We start from the raw sequence: 17,021 nt of genomic DNA, 5'->3' as shown, positions 1-17,021 counted from the left end.
CTGCGCAGGCGCGAGCCCCGCCCCCTCCCGCACGGCACCCTGGGACTCGTAGTCCCTGTCCCCACAGACGGCTCCGCCACTTCTCATACAACCAGCCAAGTGACCTTTAAGACCACCCGGTGTAACCATCAATCCGGCACCACCTCTGTGACTCCTAAACCAATCACCCAGCGCCAGATCCAGGCGTTGGATCTCTTAAACACCTCCAGGGAGGGTGACTAACACCCCCCTGGGAAACCTATTCCAAGGCCTGACCATCCTAACAGTGAAAAAGTGTTTCAACAATCTAATCTGAATCTCCCCTGTCCCAAGTTAAGGCCATTTCCTCCGGTCCTCTCACTGCAGGCACGGTAGGACAGACTGGTCCCAGCTCACTACAGCCTCCTGTCAGAGAGTTGTAGAGCGCGATGTGCTCCCCCCGAGCCTGCTCTTCTCCCGGCTGAACAACCCCAGCTCCCTCAGCCACGCCTCACAACACCCGCGTCCGTCACTAGACACCGCGCACACCGCCCCGCACTCCCGCTCCCGCCTGCCCTCCGCCCCTCGCCGGAACGTGACGCCCCGGCGGCCATCGTCACTTCCGCAAACAGGGATGGCGGAGCGCTGAGCCGGTGAGTGCCGGGCCGGGTCACTGCTGCCCGCCCTGCTTCCCTCCCTGCCCCGGGCGGCCCGGCGGCGGCACAGGGGCCCGGGGCCCTCGGCCTGGGCGGACGGCGAGGCCGATGGGGCCGCAAAGAAGCGAGGGGCGCCGCCGCCCCGTTAACGGGAGAGAAGGCCCTGAGGCCTCCCGGCCGCGTCACGGGGCGAGGGAGGGAAGGAGGGAGGCGGAGGGCGCGTCCCGGGGCTGGCGGGCCCATCCTCCCCTCGCTCCGGGCGGCTTGAGTGCCCCGGCTGAAGGAGCTGCTGCTCCCTCTGGGCACTTGGTTGCCATCGCTAGTTATGAAAGTCGGATCGTTTCACAATTTAGGCCTTCAAAACATCTGCTTGGAATAGCCGGGTGAGGATAAGGAAGAGCGTGCTCCTGCTGCTGCTGCTGCTTTGGAAACTCAGTCAGGTGCTGTGCCGTGGTGGAAGCATGTGAAGGTGGAAGAATTATATTTTTAAGTACTTTGAGGCCATTTGTTTTGAGGAAAGCTGCTCTGGTGTCTCTATGTAGTTGGTATGTTCTGGCCCTCATTAGGAGGTGAGGCTGGGTACGGTGGACTTGGATATGATTTTTGATTTTTTGGTTTTTTGGATGATTTAAGCCACAGTTTCAGAAAAGGAGTTGCCAAATTGCTCTCTCCCATGCCTTATTAAAAAGTAGGTGCTTTGCCTCCCAATGGTGGTGTAAAGAAGGCTGGGATGTGCCTGGAGACCAAATGAGCTTTGTGGCAGTGGTTTGCAGTCCTGCAGGCTGTGTAGATATTTGTGAAGTGGAGATGTAGAAATGCAGGTGCAGCTGAATATTCCATGTATTAGTCAAGTTCAGAGCATAGTGGATATTCTTGGCAAACTGGAAGATCCACAACTGATAAGAAAATTTGCTCATAAAAACCCATCTTGATCTTTTATTTGAAGACATCCATTTTAAAGCATATCAGTTCAAATAACGAGTTTACTAATTTGAGAGAACCTGTCTGTGTTTGTAAACATAAAGTGATTTGTAGATTACCTTTTATGGGGAGGGAAAGAGAGATTACAGTCTAAAAAACAGTAACGTGTCGCAGTTGAATCAATAAAGATACGTAGGAACAACTCTGAAATTAAAAATAATAATTTATCTTAATTTGATCTTATTTATTGAGTGCTTTCAAGTTTTTTTGTTGTTGTCTTTATTTTATTGTGTTGTCTTTATTAACCAACTGGTCAATTTCAGAATCTGTGTGTTATCTACGGTGAAATGCAAGTGTTATGTTTGAAAGTCATGATCATAACCATGAGTAAGTGAAATTCAACACTGAAAATCATTGGTGGTTTGTTTCTTTCCCCTCTATAGATTTCCATTCTGATCAGTGGACCATTCAAAATGGCTGATGTAACCAAGACAGAGGAACACGAAGTAGAGAAGAATTTGGATGAAGAAGTGGAGAAAACACCTCATACTTTAGAGTCAGATTCAGGTCTCGGGTGTGAAGGCAATAGTTCTGCGTCAGGTACAGAGCAGTCTACTGAAAATGAAAAAGAAGTTGATAGTGGTGATCAGGTTGGCAGAGGAAAGAGGAAGAATTTAGATTCTGAAGATGAACCTCCTAAGAAAGTAGTGAGTATTATTTATTTTGAGCAGTTTTCAAATCCTCTTTTCAAAACCTTAGCTCAAGAAAAGATTGGAAATATTTATGCTAGACATGTGTGAGCCAGCACAAAACACCAAGTATCAAAATGTTTCCTAGGAAAGTAACAGGTGCACAGATGCTGGGCTTCAGAGAGGACAAACAGGACTGGTAATTAGAATGATAATCTCAGTACATGGTTAGTCTTGTTGCCTAAAAGCTGGTAAAAATGAGACGCAGACACCACAGTCTAGGGAAAAGGTTAACCTCATATTAACCTTGGTTTAATATGATCCCAGGTGCACCATCGTCAGAGGTGGTACCACAACGAAAAAGAGACCCCAGGTACAACGTGTATACAATTTTATGGACCTCACCAATTAGCATACCTATCTGAAATTCCCCAATAAGAAACCTAACAAAAGAAGTAATTGCCCCCTTATTCTAATTACTTCTCCCCCCAAAAGGCTACAACTTAGTTTACAAAAACATGTTCCAGAGATGAGGCTCCGTTCAAGGTTGGTGCCTCTTGTTCTTGAGATTGTGGGGATGTTTCGTCTTCTCCAAAGAATTCTGAACTAGGCTAGAGTACAAGGGTTATAAACATGTGGGCTAAGATATAGGGAGTAAAAATTACAGGAATGGGAAAGGATATAAAGTATATAAAAAGGGTATAAAAGTATAATGGAAAAGCACAAAAAACCCATCAGGCATCAGTCTAATTGTAAGACTGTTCCATCATCCATGTGGTAGCAATCTGGTAGTGTAGTGTAGGGTTTACTGGCATTAGTCCAAGTCCCATATCTTGAACTCAGATCTCACATGTGTTGTTATAGTTACCTGTGCTTGGGAAGTTCTTCCATAAAGTAATTTTGTCCTTTCATTTCCCCAGTAAGATACTGTATGGTTTACAAAACTCTACAGACTGCGTCCTCTGTGATATCATTTCAGTATGATTTGTTGGCAAAGTGAAGTAGTGAAAGACTTACAGGTGCTTTTTTATATTTCATGACTAAAAAAGTGGCAGAAAATGTTTATCCTTTTATATGTCCACCTGGGAGGGTGAAAAGGGTAATGTTTTACATGATGTTGTCCTTTATTATGTATGAACTTGTAGAAACTGATGCTTTAATATCCAGTCAATTCATCCTTTTGGGCTATTTAAGTATAATTTGAAAATGTCTGATCCAATGTTTTATTTCTGTGCCCAGAATTTTCTCAGGATGTTAATTTAGGGCTTAGCAGTCTGGCAAAATAAAGGATGCCCTTTGTTGTGGTAGAAACGTCATTAACCCTTTCATCTTTTTAATAAGGTGGGATAAGGCTTAAGATGAACAAGAACCACATTGGGTTTGTGTAGCTTAAGGGTGTAGAGAGGTGATTGAACATGGCTACCAGCATCTAGCTGTGGTTGCTGATGGCTTTTTGCAGCTGAGATGTGTTAATGGTTTGTATGAGTGTGTCCCCCAGATTTGCCTGAGTCAGCTGTTCTTGCTTCTGTCACCTTCAGTGGGCATTCAGGGACCCATCTATGCTAACTCTGAAAAAGAATTGAAGTGGTTAAAATGTTTGTTAGTATCAGTCAGCCCAGTGTGGTAATAAACAGATGATGATATTATGGAGATTTCAGGCAAGTAGGTCGGTGTTCATTCTGAAGGTTACCAAAAGTACATGAAACACTGAAGAATTCACATATTATCTTAAGCAGCCAAACCTTCCTTGAGGAACTACTATTTGAATAGTAAGATGTTGGGATATTGACTTCTGTAGTGAGCTGTTGGGAATGCTTTTAATGGCTTCATTCAGGTTTGTACTGTTATTTCAAATGCTTTTGTACCTCACAGAATTCATGTTGGTTGTCTTTGCTCCATTACATTGGATTTTATTTATAATTTATTTTCACAGCATGGTTATGGTTGAAGATTATTTTCAAGGTGAAGAAATATTGGCAGCATAATATCTGGACTGCTTCTCTGTGTAACATGGGACAGAAATGTCTTGTAAAATTTAAAGCTAAGGCTGGACAGAAATCTCTTGGAGTTATTTTGAGTTAAGGCTAAATTATTTTGAGTTAAGGCTAAATCAGAGACACTTCTACAGCTAACTTGTAAGCATGAGATGGAATATGTTGTCAAACAATTCCTCTCATTCCTTTAGCATAGCCTTTTAAAGCTCTGGCAATGGGGTCATCCACTTGGGCCTTTATGTGACATCAGCCAGTTGGCATTTTGGTTAAATTGGCAGTTTATACACTTCTATCAAAAGAAAACACTGAATTTCTGAAACATGCTCTTTGAAGAGGCTTAAAGTTCCTTGAGAAGGAGCATCCTCTTCTTCAGTCCCAGGCTTAAGAGGTACAAAACATGTTCTTTGAGAGTGGTGAGTGTATTAGAGAACTGAAAGTTAAGTATTTCTGTGAAGGAAAGATGCTGGGCAATATCCATCATCCAGAAATTGCTAGAATCAACTGAAAATGGGGGTTAAATTTGTGAGTGTTGCTGTGATAATTGCAGTACTGACATCAGTACGAGGACAGATGTGGGAAATCTCTTTATAGTGATGGTGCTTTTCATAGTATTGCTTGTTTGCTTTCTTAAATCCTTGAAGTGAACATGTGTGTCTTTTGATTAAATGAAACAGTAATAAAAAGAATTCACTGCTTGAGCCTGTTCCTTCCATGGTTTCTGCAGCGTACCATTGGCCACGGGCAAGCTGTAGCTGCGCATTATAATGAGCTTCAAGAAGTTGGATTGGAAAAACGTAGCCAGTCTCGCATATTCTACCTCCGAAACTTTAATAATTGGACAAAGAGTGTCCTCATTGGTAAGATTCCTTACCTGAGTGCTTAGCGTTGATTAAAATGTAACTAATTTTGGTATCAAAATGTAACTTCTCCTGATGTTGGTTTTCTGATGTTGGTTATGACTTTTTGGCTCGTAATACCTAGTAAGTTTTCAAACTATATTTAATTTGAAGCTCTGTGATAGTGTTTTGTATTGTTGGAGTGCAAAGTGTATGCTTAAGTTTTAAAAATCAACTGACTTAAAAAGTTCATACTGGAAACTGTTCTTTGTGACATTTTTAAAGAGAAAAGTACAGCTTTAAATAATAAAGAATCTAAATGTTCTTAGATTTAAACAAGAACAGCTCAATCTATCTCAACTAATTTCTTAGGCATTTTCCCAGAGCAGTCTGTGCTCAGATCATGGTTAAGCAATTCTGCAGGAGGCTTGAACACATACATATTTTCTATATTATCCATAGTCAATGGTTTAAAAGATGGACAGCTAAAGGATGTAGTTCTTTAAGAATCAGCAGGTTTTTATTAAAATACAAAGTCTTCTGCTCCACAAATTAATTCCAAAGTGAAGAAATAAAACCGTCAGATATCTGCCAACAAAGAAAAGAATCAACAGCACAGCACCACAGGTTCATGAAGAGGGATCTGTGCCAGGAGATGTTGGCACCATTTGTCTTTGCATGCTGCTTTTTGTTGTGTTATATCAGAGCAGTTAGAAGCAATATTTAGATTTCTATAAAGCTGTTCTGAAGCCTGTGTTGAAGCCTTTCTGTCATAAAGACTTTCAGCAGTGTGGCTTTATAGCAGTTGTATCAAAACATATTTCATGTCTCCTACTGTGAAGAAAAGTTGCTAGCACGCTGAAATGTTTTACATAATATGCCAACATCAGTCAGAGCAGAGAGAATGTAGACAGGGTAGAGAGAGTAGAAAAGATGTAACTTGTGTATGTAGGACAGAGAGACAGCAAATGAGTAGCCGCTGTTATTGTAAGGCCTGGGAGAGTGAGTGGAAAACATGATGCATTTTTGTGATGTGACCGGGAGGAGATGTTGTGGCTGATGCTTTTAATTGGCTTTTACTCTTCTGCAAAAGGCTTTCCCATGCTTTTAAATAACATCTGCCTTCATTATAATGGTAATGAAAGGGAACCCTGTTTCCCTCCTCATGTACAGGGTGGTTGTTTAGCCATGTGCAGTTTTGCCCTAGCCAGGGAAACAGTTCAGAGCTTCAGTCAAGTTACATGCACAGCACATTAAGCACCAAAAATGTTCATCTTCTCCATAGTCTTAAAAGTCTGGGGTTATTTTCATCATTCTAGAAAAAACAGATTTGAGATTGTAACATTAAGAAGACTTATAGGTAAACTAAGGTCCAAGGTGTTTTAAAATTCTCAAAACCTTTTGGTTCTTTAGGCTTTTATGTGCAATACAAATGAAATACAGAGATGTGTGTATATGCTCTCTATTTTTATTTTTCTAGGTGAATTTATAGACCGGGTACGGCAGAAGAAGAGTGATATAACTGTTTTGGATCTAGGATGTGGCAAAGGTGGAGACTTACTGAAATGGAAAAAAGGCAGAATTAAAAAACTCGTCTGTACTGGTAAGAATACATGTAGAATGTCTTTCTAGGGAGAGTACACCAGTTTTTTATGGGAAACCAAGTACATCTCCAGTATTTTATTATTTGTTTTTTCCCAGTAAGTCAAAGAATACCTTTTGTGCAGAAGGTTGTATTTTGTCTTTTAACCTGAAGATATGACTTGATTACAAGCAGAAATATAAGAATCGCTGGCTTTCTGTGTATTTGGCTTTCAATTCAACTCGTAAGTGAAAACTGGCATCACTAGAGAAAAACACCATTGCCACAGATTGCCTTAGGCAAAATGTCACCCTGGGGAAAAGACTGACATTTTGTATTTTATGTATTTTCTCCCACGTCTAGTCTCTTGTAGTATTTTTAATTATTCTGAAAACACATGCAGAGGAGTTGCATTTAAAAATCAGATAAAACCCCCAGTGTTGTGAAAAAAATGGTCTTGGGTGTTACAATCAACTCAAGATTTTCAGACTCAGGGGGAAGAGCTGAAAGCTGATTAAAAAAAACCTCGTTTGGATAATTTGCTTAGATGTTGGGAGGAAGATACCATCTTCCCTTTTCTCAAAAAGTCTTCCAAGGATAACCAGAAGAAGTATTACTTAACTCTAAATTTAATTAGATACTAAAATTCTTTCAGTGGGGGTTACATTACTTTGGGTACTCTACATTTTACATTTCTTCCTTGGATTTTTCAGCAGGCAATATTCAAATACAGTTAATTCATTTACTTCCAAAGTTCTTATATAAATTTATTGCATATTGTCAGAAACCCGATGAGAGAAAGAAGCAGTCTTAGAATTTAAAAAAAATCCCATGATGTAACATATCAGAAATAACTACATTTCAACATCTTTTATATTTTTAAGAATATTAAGAATCTGAGGGAGCTGAGCTGTTTTAACAGAACTGAAGATCAGTTTTTTATCCTGCTATATTGTACCTCGGTGTTCCAGTAATCACTCCAGTTTTCCTGTCTGGGAAGCAGTTTACACACTTTTAAAAACTTTATTTATGATTTTTATTTTTACTATCTTTCCATATATAGACATTGCTGATATTTCTGTGCAACAGTGCAAGCACCGTTATGAAGAAATGAAAGCCCGATGTCGGTATAATGAACATATTTTTGATGCAGAATTCATACAAGCAGATAGTACCAAGGTACACTTCCTATGCTGTGTAATATTTTTGAGATTTAACATTCTTTTGTTAAGCAAGTGTAGGAGGTGGATGGTAGTGCTGTAATATTTTGGGTAAATGTATTTTTAAAGTTGGATTATTGTACTACCAGGGCAATCAGCCATAAGGGTTACTGGAAGGTTGCTTAAGATGTACGTAGGTGCATTTTGCTGCTGTTGTATAGTGTAATATTCCTGAAGCCTGAATGTCTTTTCCAGATAATAAATCTGGTACTTTCAGTGTCTTTTACTTGACAAGGGGAGCGGAATGACTTTTTACCATTGGAGTTCTGTGAGACAGCATGGGATGTTGGAAACTATCTTGGTGAATGCTGGAATAAATAAGGGACCTTTTCTGATTTGACTTGTGTGCTTTACTTACAATTTTTTCTTTGCTGTGGCATTTTGTTTAGTATAATATGCACCTTTAAAACTTTTGTGGTAAAACAGGTTTCTTAGACCGTCTGGAGTCAGCGCTGAATGCGTGGCTGAGGCTTCAGAGGCAGTCTTGTAACCAGAACTGCTTTTGCTTCTTAGAAATGCAGGCTGAGAGTGCCCTGGTCTTGGAGGCTGAGAGACAGAACCTGTCTGGTTCCAGCATATCTGTGGAAAAGCTGAACCTCTTCTCAGCCTTGCATGAAGGGTTGTTTGCTTGAATTCTTGGTTGCCTTTCCTTCTGAGAAATAGTCTGTTGCAGGTTCATGTCATCTCTCGACTCAAGCTTACAGCTGGGGGAGAGAGAAAAGAGGCTTGGCCAGGAAAGAAAGGGCTGTTTTCATGTTGCTATTACAGCTCAGTCTTAGATCCATATGCTTTTAATGTTGCTTTGTTCTGTCTGTCCTTGTACATAAAAGTTAATTTCCCTGACTTTGGATCTCTATCGTGAATGTTGTATATCTTGCAAAATCTGATTCTCACAGCTTGTCCAATTCTGCCTACTTCTGTTTCTCATTTTCCTGTCTTTCTCTGTATCTGCTGAGTACAGGCTCAAAGCAAGTTTTAAGCTGACAAATTTCAAGGGCTTCAAGTTCTTCAGATTTTAGTTACTTTGTCTGGAGTGAGAAGGAGTACATTGGTGATGAAAATGGGTCAGAATACAGACAAATAAAACTCGCTGGGCAGGGCAAACTATCGTATTTAACCTTCTCCTCTCACGTACATGTTTAATGAGTCAGTTCTCATTACAGAGACTTAGTGAACTGAAATTCATTTTACTACAGTATTTTTTTCCTGCTAAATGGCGGCCAGTTATAAGCCCCCAGCAATAAAGTACTTGTGGAAACTACAAGTTAACTAACCTTGGGTTTTGGTCTTTCAGGTGTAGCAGTGTTACTTGACAACATGAAAAGAATCTGAGGACATTATAACTTTGAAATGTGTGTGTATTCTTGTTGTTTCTAAATAGTGTGTATGGTTTTCTGTGTAGGAGAGAGCCTTTTCTTACTCTTACCTTTTTCATCTTGTCTTTGTTGAATTTGTTAAAGGAATGGGGGCTGAAAGGACAAACTGTAGAGAATTCAAAGAATTATGGAAGTAGTGCATTTGTTAGAAGATTTAAGTGAATGATGCTTGGTTTTGTAGCTTTTGTTTCTTTTTTATCTGTTGCAGGATCTCTTGTCTTCGAAGTACAGTGATCCAGATATGCGCTTTGACATTTGCAGCTGTCAATTTGTTTACCACTATTCATTTGAGACGTATGAGCAGGCTGACATGATGCTTAAAAATGCTTGTGGGAACCTCTCTCCTGGAGGTTATTTTATTGGCACAACTCCAAATAGCTTTGAACTTGTGTAAGTACTTTTATGTTCTGTTAGTCTTCCAAAAGTCTTGTTAAGTGATTGTTAAGCATTGTTAAGTGATAGTTGTTCTTGCAGTGCTCCAATATGTTTGTGCAAACAAAAGCAAGTTTTTTGCAACAATTTTGGATTCTAGTAAAAAAAATCATGCTTGTGAACTTGACTCAAAAAGGTAAGTCAGTACTAACTCTTGTCTCTTCCCCCATGGCTCTTCTGGTGTAGAGTATAGGTCTTCATACACTTCAGCCCTCTATTGTGATTTAAATAGTGGCAAAATGGCCACAGCCTGGGGAAAAACTGTCAGGGTTTTGTGGTCCATGTTTCTGGGCTAAAGGTTCATCTTTTAGGTCCATTTAGTCCTTGGTATATTGTATAGGAATGATAAACTGTTAAAACCCAGTATGCTGCTTCATTTCATTGTTTCATTACCATATTAGATAAGGGAAGTGTGAAACTGGAGAGATCACTGAATAGTATTGGGAGAAACACTTTCAGGCCTCTTATGTGTAGTTTTCTCTGTGTTAAATACTGGTTAATAAATGTTTGTTTATATGTCATTTTATAGAAAGAGGCTTGAAGCTTCAGAAACAAATTCCTTTGGCAATGATGTGTACAATGTAAAATTTGAAAAGAAGGGAGACTATCCTTTATTTGGCTGCAAGTATGATTTTCACTTGGAAGAAGTGGTTGATGTCCCTGAGTTTCTGGTTTACTTTCCATTGCTGGAAGAGTAAGTTAAGTTTTGAATTCATTATGCAATCAAAGCTGTGGAACATATAATAAACATTTGTTTCATTTATGTGTCATTGCATAATACTTGCAGTAAATCACATTTTGTCTTTCTTAATATTTTTCAGTTCTTAATTTTTTGTTGTTGCTTCAAATGCAGAGGTTTTTTGCATTTCCATTGGTAGCTGTAATCTGCCCATTGCACTCATTTGAAGGTGGTCTGGTCAGAAGCTGTAAGGAATTAAAATGTGTCTCACAGGAGGACATCTGTATCTGATATGCTGGAACTGTCAGCAAATCTTTAGTACTGTCAGCTTTTTCTTCTTTAATCATAACTTTTTGAGGGGTTTCTTTCTAACTTTTTTTAGTCTTTCAGCAAGCTTTCTTGTATATCCTCTTCATCATGGTGCCTCTTTCTTGGCTTCTCCAGCTTTCTTTATTTAGATGTTCATAGGATTTTTGCTATGACTTAATTTTTTTCTTCCTCTAAATGATCTTCGTCTGTAAGCATACATTTTACTTTTACCTCTGTGTGACCTCAGATTTGCTTTTCCCAGCTGTATCCTGAGGTACAGACAAATGTTTCCATACTGGGTTTTTTCCTATCATTCAAGCTCAGTGTGGGTAAACAGTATTATGCTTTCCCTTCAAACCTGTTCAAGAACTTCATTTGTAGTTGTCTGTGAAAAGTAACAGCATCTGTCACTGGCAGCTGTAATTTCAGTGTTGCATGATCACAGTGGCTACATATAATTGAGATGTAAGGCACTAAATACAATAGAAAGAAATTCTCTATGAATAATATCTGATATGACAGATACTGCAGAGGAAAGATTATAGTCTGTCCAGAAGGTCACATGGAACTTCTCTGTTTTGGGAGGAGAGACATTTTTCTATTAAAATGTTTGTAAATTACTTCTGCATAGTTTTTTGCTCTCCTAATTAAAAAAAAATACAGTTTCTGGTGGTGCTGCAGCTTTTTTCATCTAAATGTCTTTACTAAGGAAAAAAAATTCTAAAAAAAGTGTAATCCTGGTGAATACCATAAGATGTCACTGTGGCTTAAAATTATTCTGTTGAAAATAAAGCTACAATAATTTGGGGCTTCCCTAATCAGGCTTATTATTTTGACAGGATGGCAAAGAAACATGGTATGAAATTAGTCTACAAAATGACATTTCGGGAATTCTATGAAGAAAAAATCAAGAACGAGGAGCATAAAATGCTGTTAAGGAGAATGCAGGCCTTGGAGGTAAATTTAAAATTGACTTACTGAATTTTAATAGCATTTTACCACTTTTTAATTATTTTTGCAATAATCAAAATTCCCACTGTGAACATTTTGCTATTAGTTTAGGGCTACCAATAGAAACTATTTAGTTTCTGGGGCTGAAAGTGTGGTTCTGGTGTGTTAACCTTGACTGGCTGCCAGACACCCTTCTTGTTCCCTCTTCCCAACAGGATGAGGGGAGAAAACAGGACAAAAACTTGTGGGTCAAGATAAATTCAAGGAGATTGTAATTACTGTCACAGACAAAACAGTGAGCTTGTTCCCAGGCTCAGCTTCACTCATTCACTCTTGCCCTTTCTACCTCCTCTCCCTGCCTTGCAGTCAGGGAAATAGGGATTATGGTCAGTCTGTTAACAGGTTGTCTCTGCCTCTCCTTCCTCTTCACACTCTTCCCTTGGTCCAGCATGGGTCCTCACAATGGGATATAGTCTTTCACAAACCAATCCAGCACACATTCTCTCTGTGGGGTACAGTACTTCAGGAACAGACTGCTCCAGAATGAGCTGGTTCCTTATAGGATTGCAGATCCTGCCATATAATCTGCTCTGACTGGGCTCCTTGCCATGGAGCAAAACAGTGCTATAGAGGAGACACCTAAATTTAAAATCATCTTCAGAATTACTTATCCCTGTTCTGGACTGTATTGTGACAAACCCTTTCCTTGATGTGATTAATGTATTTCACTACTTAATGTTTTTTTTCTATGTTCTCCAGCCATATTCTACATTTGGTGATTCCAGGCTTGTTTCTGATAAACCTGAGGATTATGAGCATGCAAAAGAGTTTATCAAAGATGGCAAGGCAAAATTACCATTGGTAAGTTCGTTCATACTTCTCTAGAGCAAATGGTGTCTTGAAATTGAGGTCCTGATCTTTCAAACTGTTGTGCCTTCTTCCTTTCAACTGCAGTGAAGTTGGTATGAGTGTCTCTTTGCATGTGAAAAATTGTGGATCTGCAGGGCTAAGGAGTTAATCTAATCTATATCCCATACTCAAAGAATCAAATTTACTTAATTTGGTAGCTATTAGGAAATTTGTAATAGTGCAGGAGGGAAAAGATATTTTTTCCATCTTGCTTGACAGCTGTTCTTTCTAACTATTCCTAATTTGAAGAATCTTCTTATGTTTCTGGATCTTCACACCACTGATTTAAAGCTTTAGTTCCCAGTCCTGTCATGTGAGATTTGAAAACTCTTCATAACACTGTATATATTTGAAATAATTCTTTTCATTATCATCAGTACAGCATGAGGGTGGTCAGCTTCTCAACTTGGTTTTGTTGTTTGTTTTTTTTTAATCATTGATTCATCTACTGTTCATGTTCTGAATTCTTGAAGGTGTAGTCATCTTACTGTTCTCCACATTTGAAATTAAAATATTTTAGAAAGAAAAATGCTTGTTTTAAGAAATAGGCTTAAGAACGTGAAAATGGCCAAGTCAGATCAAAGATGTCTCTTGCCAAGTGCTGTTTTAAAAGGTGAACCATTTGGTCAGGTTTGGTCAGTGGGCAGCATAGAGTTAGTCTCTTGCAAACAGAGTTTCTGTGGGCTGTGGGGGGTTGTTGGGTGGAGACAGGCAGTGTTCCTGAGGAAGGTGGCAGCACCATGGTGTAGGGTCTTCTCTTGACCTCTGCACGAGTAGTGGGCATCATGGTCTGAACAGCAGCTGGAGCCAGGTCAGGTCACACTGGTGTGTGGTAATGGACCTAGGTATGCTTTGCATTGCAGAGGCATCCAGACCTCTGTTGGCCCATTTTCCTTTACCTGTTTATTTTAGGTGTGTTCTGTTTTCTGGGGTCTTCCAATTCCCTACCATTATAGTTAGTGGAGTTATAAGTGTCTGTGGTCTACAGTAATGCTCTTCTTACCCCTCAATAGCCAGTCAGTGGGATGGGGAGGTTAGAAGCTCATCAGTGAAAGATTGATTATCCTGAGTTAAATCAGTGTTTTATTATTTCCTTTTTTTTGTTGAAACTGTGTTTGGTTTTTTCTGTCTCTTTCTAGGGAACATTGAGTAAATCTGAATGGGAAGCAACAAGTAAGTAATAGCTTTGAAAACAGTATTAAGTGAATGACTGCTTTGAAAAGTGTGTAAAATAGCCTTGTTAGTTAGTGGAAGTAAAAATAGTGGAAGAAAATGCAAATTTTAAATATTTGCATAATAAGATATTTGCATAACAAGCAGTTGTTATTTGTGTAATTCAAATGTCTCTGTATAGATTATGTAATGTGCACATCTCAAGAAATTGGAAGGGAAATGCATAAATACAACCAACCAGGATTTGCATTTTTGCAGGCCATTTTGCTGGTTGTGTTAGCAGTTTAAAAACAAACAATAATGCTGTTTATTTCATAAGGGAGAAAAATCTTCACTCTGATTTCTTAAATTATTATCTCATTTTTGAATGTATGAATTATAAGGTAGACATCGGTTCTAGCAATGTAGAGATATTATCTCATTTTCTATTTGAGAGGGGTTTTTTATACCTTTAAAAGTTCAGTGGTTACTGTGTTTCCTAAGTAGTCTCTTTTTCCAGAAAGATTTGGAGTCCAGAGCTTCTGATAGAGTATAAGCACAGCTTGTTGCTTACCTGGAACTTTGCATTGTTGCTGAGGAATGCCTGATAGGCTTGTCTTGAAAGATTTGCAAGTAGCTTTGGCACCTCATTCTTGAAAATAAAAGTTGAATTCAAGTGGAAATGCATAAATGTTTAATTAGACCCATGGTCTCAAGTAACTTGTTTAACATATCTGTCTTGTGTGGAGCATAGGAACAAACATCTGACAAAGCTGGCATTGATTATATGCCAGCTAGGAGTTTTCCAAGGTTGCTGGTGTGGACTCTACAAGTGTCCATTAATAGAATCATACTGTTCTGGACTTGAAAAAATGCTATAATTTCTTCTTAGTCCATCAAAATGTAAAAGAGCAAAATCGATCATATCTGTCATGAGTTCGTTCACATTTCAATTAAAAATGGATTTAATAATTTCAACCCTGATTGTCCATTACAGCGTCTATGAAAGAGTCTTTAAACTTGCATATAGCTTTTTATATAGAATGGCACAGTAATTTATTAATTTCATTCACATTTCTGACCTCTACTGTGAAAACATGTAGAAATGTGCTGGAGCGGAATGCTAGAGTTACTGTAAAATCATAAGATCTCTTGTAATTTCAGTAATTTGCTAGCAGGTTCTTTGGGTATAATATCAACCTGGTTACATTTTGAGAACTTAATTAAGTCACCAAAAGAGCTGAAACTTTACTGAAAACTGAAAACTGCCATTTTCTTTTTTAGGTATTTACTTGGTATTTGCATTTGAGAAGCAACTGTGAAACTTCACATACTGGATGCAGCAAGAAGAGATCATATCCATGTGCAAGTTGGAATGATCAGAAATCCATTGTGGCAACTATTTTTTTATTTTTTATTTTTTAATTATCAGATGTGTGCAGGACACTACCAAAAACTAGAGCAAGCTCGTGATTTAGAGTTACATTGCCTGTCTGTGACAGATGGACTTGTGTGTGTATATATAAGAAAGATTCTGAACCAGTCTTTTTAAGCATTTGTAAGCAATCTGCATGCTCTCAAAACCTGTGTTTGAACTAACACAGCTTCATGTTAGAAACAAATGTTTTGTTAGTAGAAGTATGTTTGTGATTACAAGCCTGACCCTGCACTTTCTGAAGTTGATGAGAGAATGACTGTTGACTTCGATAATGCAGAGTGAGGGCCTAAATAATGTTCTGCAGAGCTCAGTTAATTCATAATGAGATCTGTTGAGACATAGAGGGTATGTCTACATTGCATGCAGAGCAAAAATACCTGAGTCAGTTTGAGAACCTCTGTGCTGTGCTCAAGCCTGCAGTGTAAATCTACCTTAGTGGTATTCATGGCATAGTTTACATGACAAAAATCTCACGACGTTCTTGTTTTTCCTGCTTGCTGATATGTAGTGTCACTTCATGGTGCTTTCCAGATTAAATGAGTTTTTTCTGTACAAAACTGCTCAGAAAGTACTCAATTTCTAATGTTTTAAATGTCTACTTTGTTTTCCAAATATGCCTATGCGGTAATCAGAAACAGCTGCTTAACTTAGATTACTGAACATTTTTTATTGTATTAAAGACTCTCCTGACTTTTAGATAGTTTTAGTGTTTCTTGAAACTTACTAGACAGATCTTAGGATGCCTTTCTTTCTTGTTTCATAAAATTCCAAATGGGTTTGGCAGTAGGATGAGCTGTTGGTGGTGATGGGGACCTCATTGCAGTCCTTCAGGCTAAAAACATGGTCACGTCATGGATCATGAGCCAAAAGGGGAGCCTGTGTAACATTTGAGGATACCAGCAGTTCTCTCTGGAAGGGAGGGCTGTTCATGTGCATACACACCCTGGTACCTATGGGTAGCAATCCCCAAATTAGAGCCAAATATTTTGTTTGGGAATGCAATCAGATGATACCAGTAGGCAGAACTGTGCCTAACTACCATCGTAACTGCTTTTTAGTCTCTTAGAGCTTAGGGGTTTCTGGGACAGTGTTTGCTCAACTTCCCATGTGCTTCAAGCCACCCATTTCTGAGAAGGCCTGAATACTTCATGTTTTTTCTCTCCATTCTTGGGCTAACTGTAGCTGATGGCTGCTGTTGGCTAATAGAGTTTACGTAGAGATTAAATGATGATGGTACATGAGTATTTTGAAAAGTTATAGTAAACCTAGAAGAGAACATTTCTGTTAAGACTTAAATGTTCAGATTATATGAGTTTGTGGTTGTATTGCTTTCCCCTGTTATTAGGTCATACTCTTTCCTCCATGACTCCCATTGTTTTTTATTGTCTAGAAGAACACCTATACCCTTCACTGAAGCAGCAGAATCTGTCAGTTCTGCTGCTGAAATTAAGAAAACAAGACGTTCTTGTCTGCTAGAATTAGTACTCATGAAACTAGCTGAAAAGGATCACACTTTAGAAGTGCTAAAATGTTTCTTTGACATTTGTGTGCGTCAAAGCTAGTTTTGTTAGATTCCTTTTATCAAATTTCATTTGAAAATACATTGTTATGCTATTTTTGGAAGAATTAAGAATAATAAAAAGAGAGGAAATATGGTGGAGTGTCTTTCCTCTTTTAAGTGAATCTTAACATATCAATCACATAATCACATAATGGTTGAGTTTGAAGGGACCTCTGGGGTCATTTGGTCTGCAGCTGGGATCTCACCAGAGCAGAGTAGAAGGACAAAATCCCCTCGCTCACACTGCTGGCCACACTGCTTTGAATGCAGCCCAGGACATGGTTGGCTTTCTGGCCTGCAAGTGCACATTGCCAGGTCACGTCCAGCCCCTCATCTGGCACAATCCCCAAGTCCTTGG

The 17,021-nt window shown here is 39.0% G+C and overlaps 1 protein-coding gene across 3 annotated transcripts; it reads left to right on the top strand.

Annotated features, from left to right (window-relative positions):
• The first annotated feature begins 43 nt into the window (after positions 1–43).
• Positions 44–16,757, top strand: RNMT (RNA guanine-7 methyltransferase). 3 transcript variants are annotated; one of them, XM_085052474.1, is made up of 11 exons: positions 44–611; positions 1,979–2,242; positions 4,943–5,075; positions 6,535–6,657; positions 7,700–7,815; positions 9,441–9,622; positions 10,194–10,358; positions 11,492–11,609; positions 12,363–12,464; positions 13,652–13,685; positions 14,949–16,757. In XM_085052474.1, the coding sequence occupies exons 2-11, from the start codon at positions 2,009–2,011 to the stop codon at positions 14,984–14,986; spliced, it is 1,245 nt and encodes a 414-aa protein (XP_084908600.1). In that variant the 5' UTR covers positions 44–611; positions 1,979–2,008; the 3' UTR covers positions 14,987–16,757. The 3 variants fall into 3 exon arrangements, with proteins under 3 accessions (XP_084908600.1, XP_084908601.1, XP_084908603.1); XM_085052475.1 differs by lacking the exon at positions 44–611 and adding an exon at positions 914–1,054; XM_085052477.1 differs by lacking the exon at positions 44–611 and adding an exon at positions 1,065–1,083.
• Positions 16,758–17,021: the final 264 nt, after the last annotated feature.

This window comes from Lichenostomus cassidix, chromosome 2 (assembly GCF_008360975.1).
Source record: "Lichenostomus cassidix isolate B80296 chromosome 2, HeHo_3.0, whole genome shotgun sequence".
In the NCBI taxonomy this organism is placed as follows: Eukaryota; Metazoa; Chordata; class Aves; order Passeriformes; family Meliphagidae; genus Lichenostomus; species Lichenostomus cassidix.
The sequence above is the reverse complement of the archived record's forward strand: the minus strand, read 5'-3'. Positions and strand labels throughout refer to the sequence as shown.

Excerpts from the sequence above, each read along its gene's own strand:
- RNMT (XM_085052474.1), top strand. The coding sequence starts at position 2,009 with ATGGCTGATGTAACCAAGACAGAGGAACACGAAGTAGAGAAGAATTTG. Across the intron at positions 5,076-6,534 it reads GACAAAGAGTGTCCTCATTG|GTGAATTTATAGACCGGGTA; the intron begins GTAAGATTCCTT and ends TTATTTTTCTAG. Across the intron at positions 11,610-12,362 it reads GGAGAATGCAGGCCTTGGAG|CCATATTCTACATTTGGTGA; the intron begins GTAAATTTAAAA and ends TATGTTCTCCAG.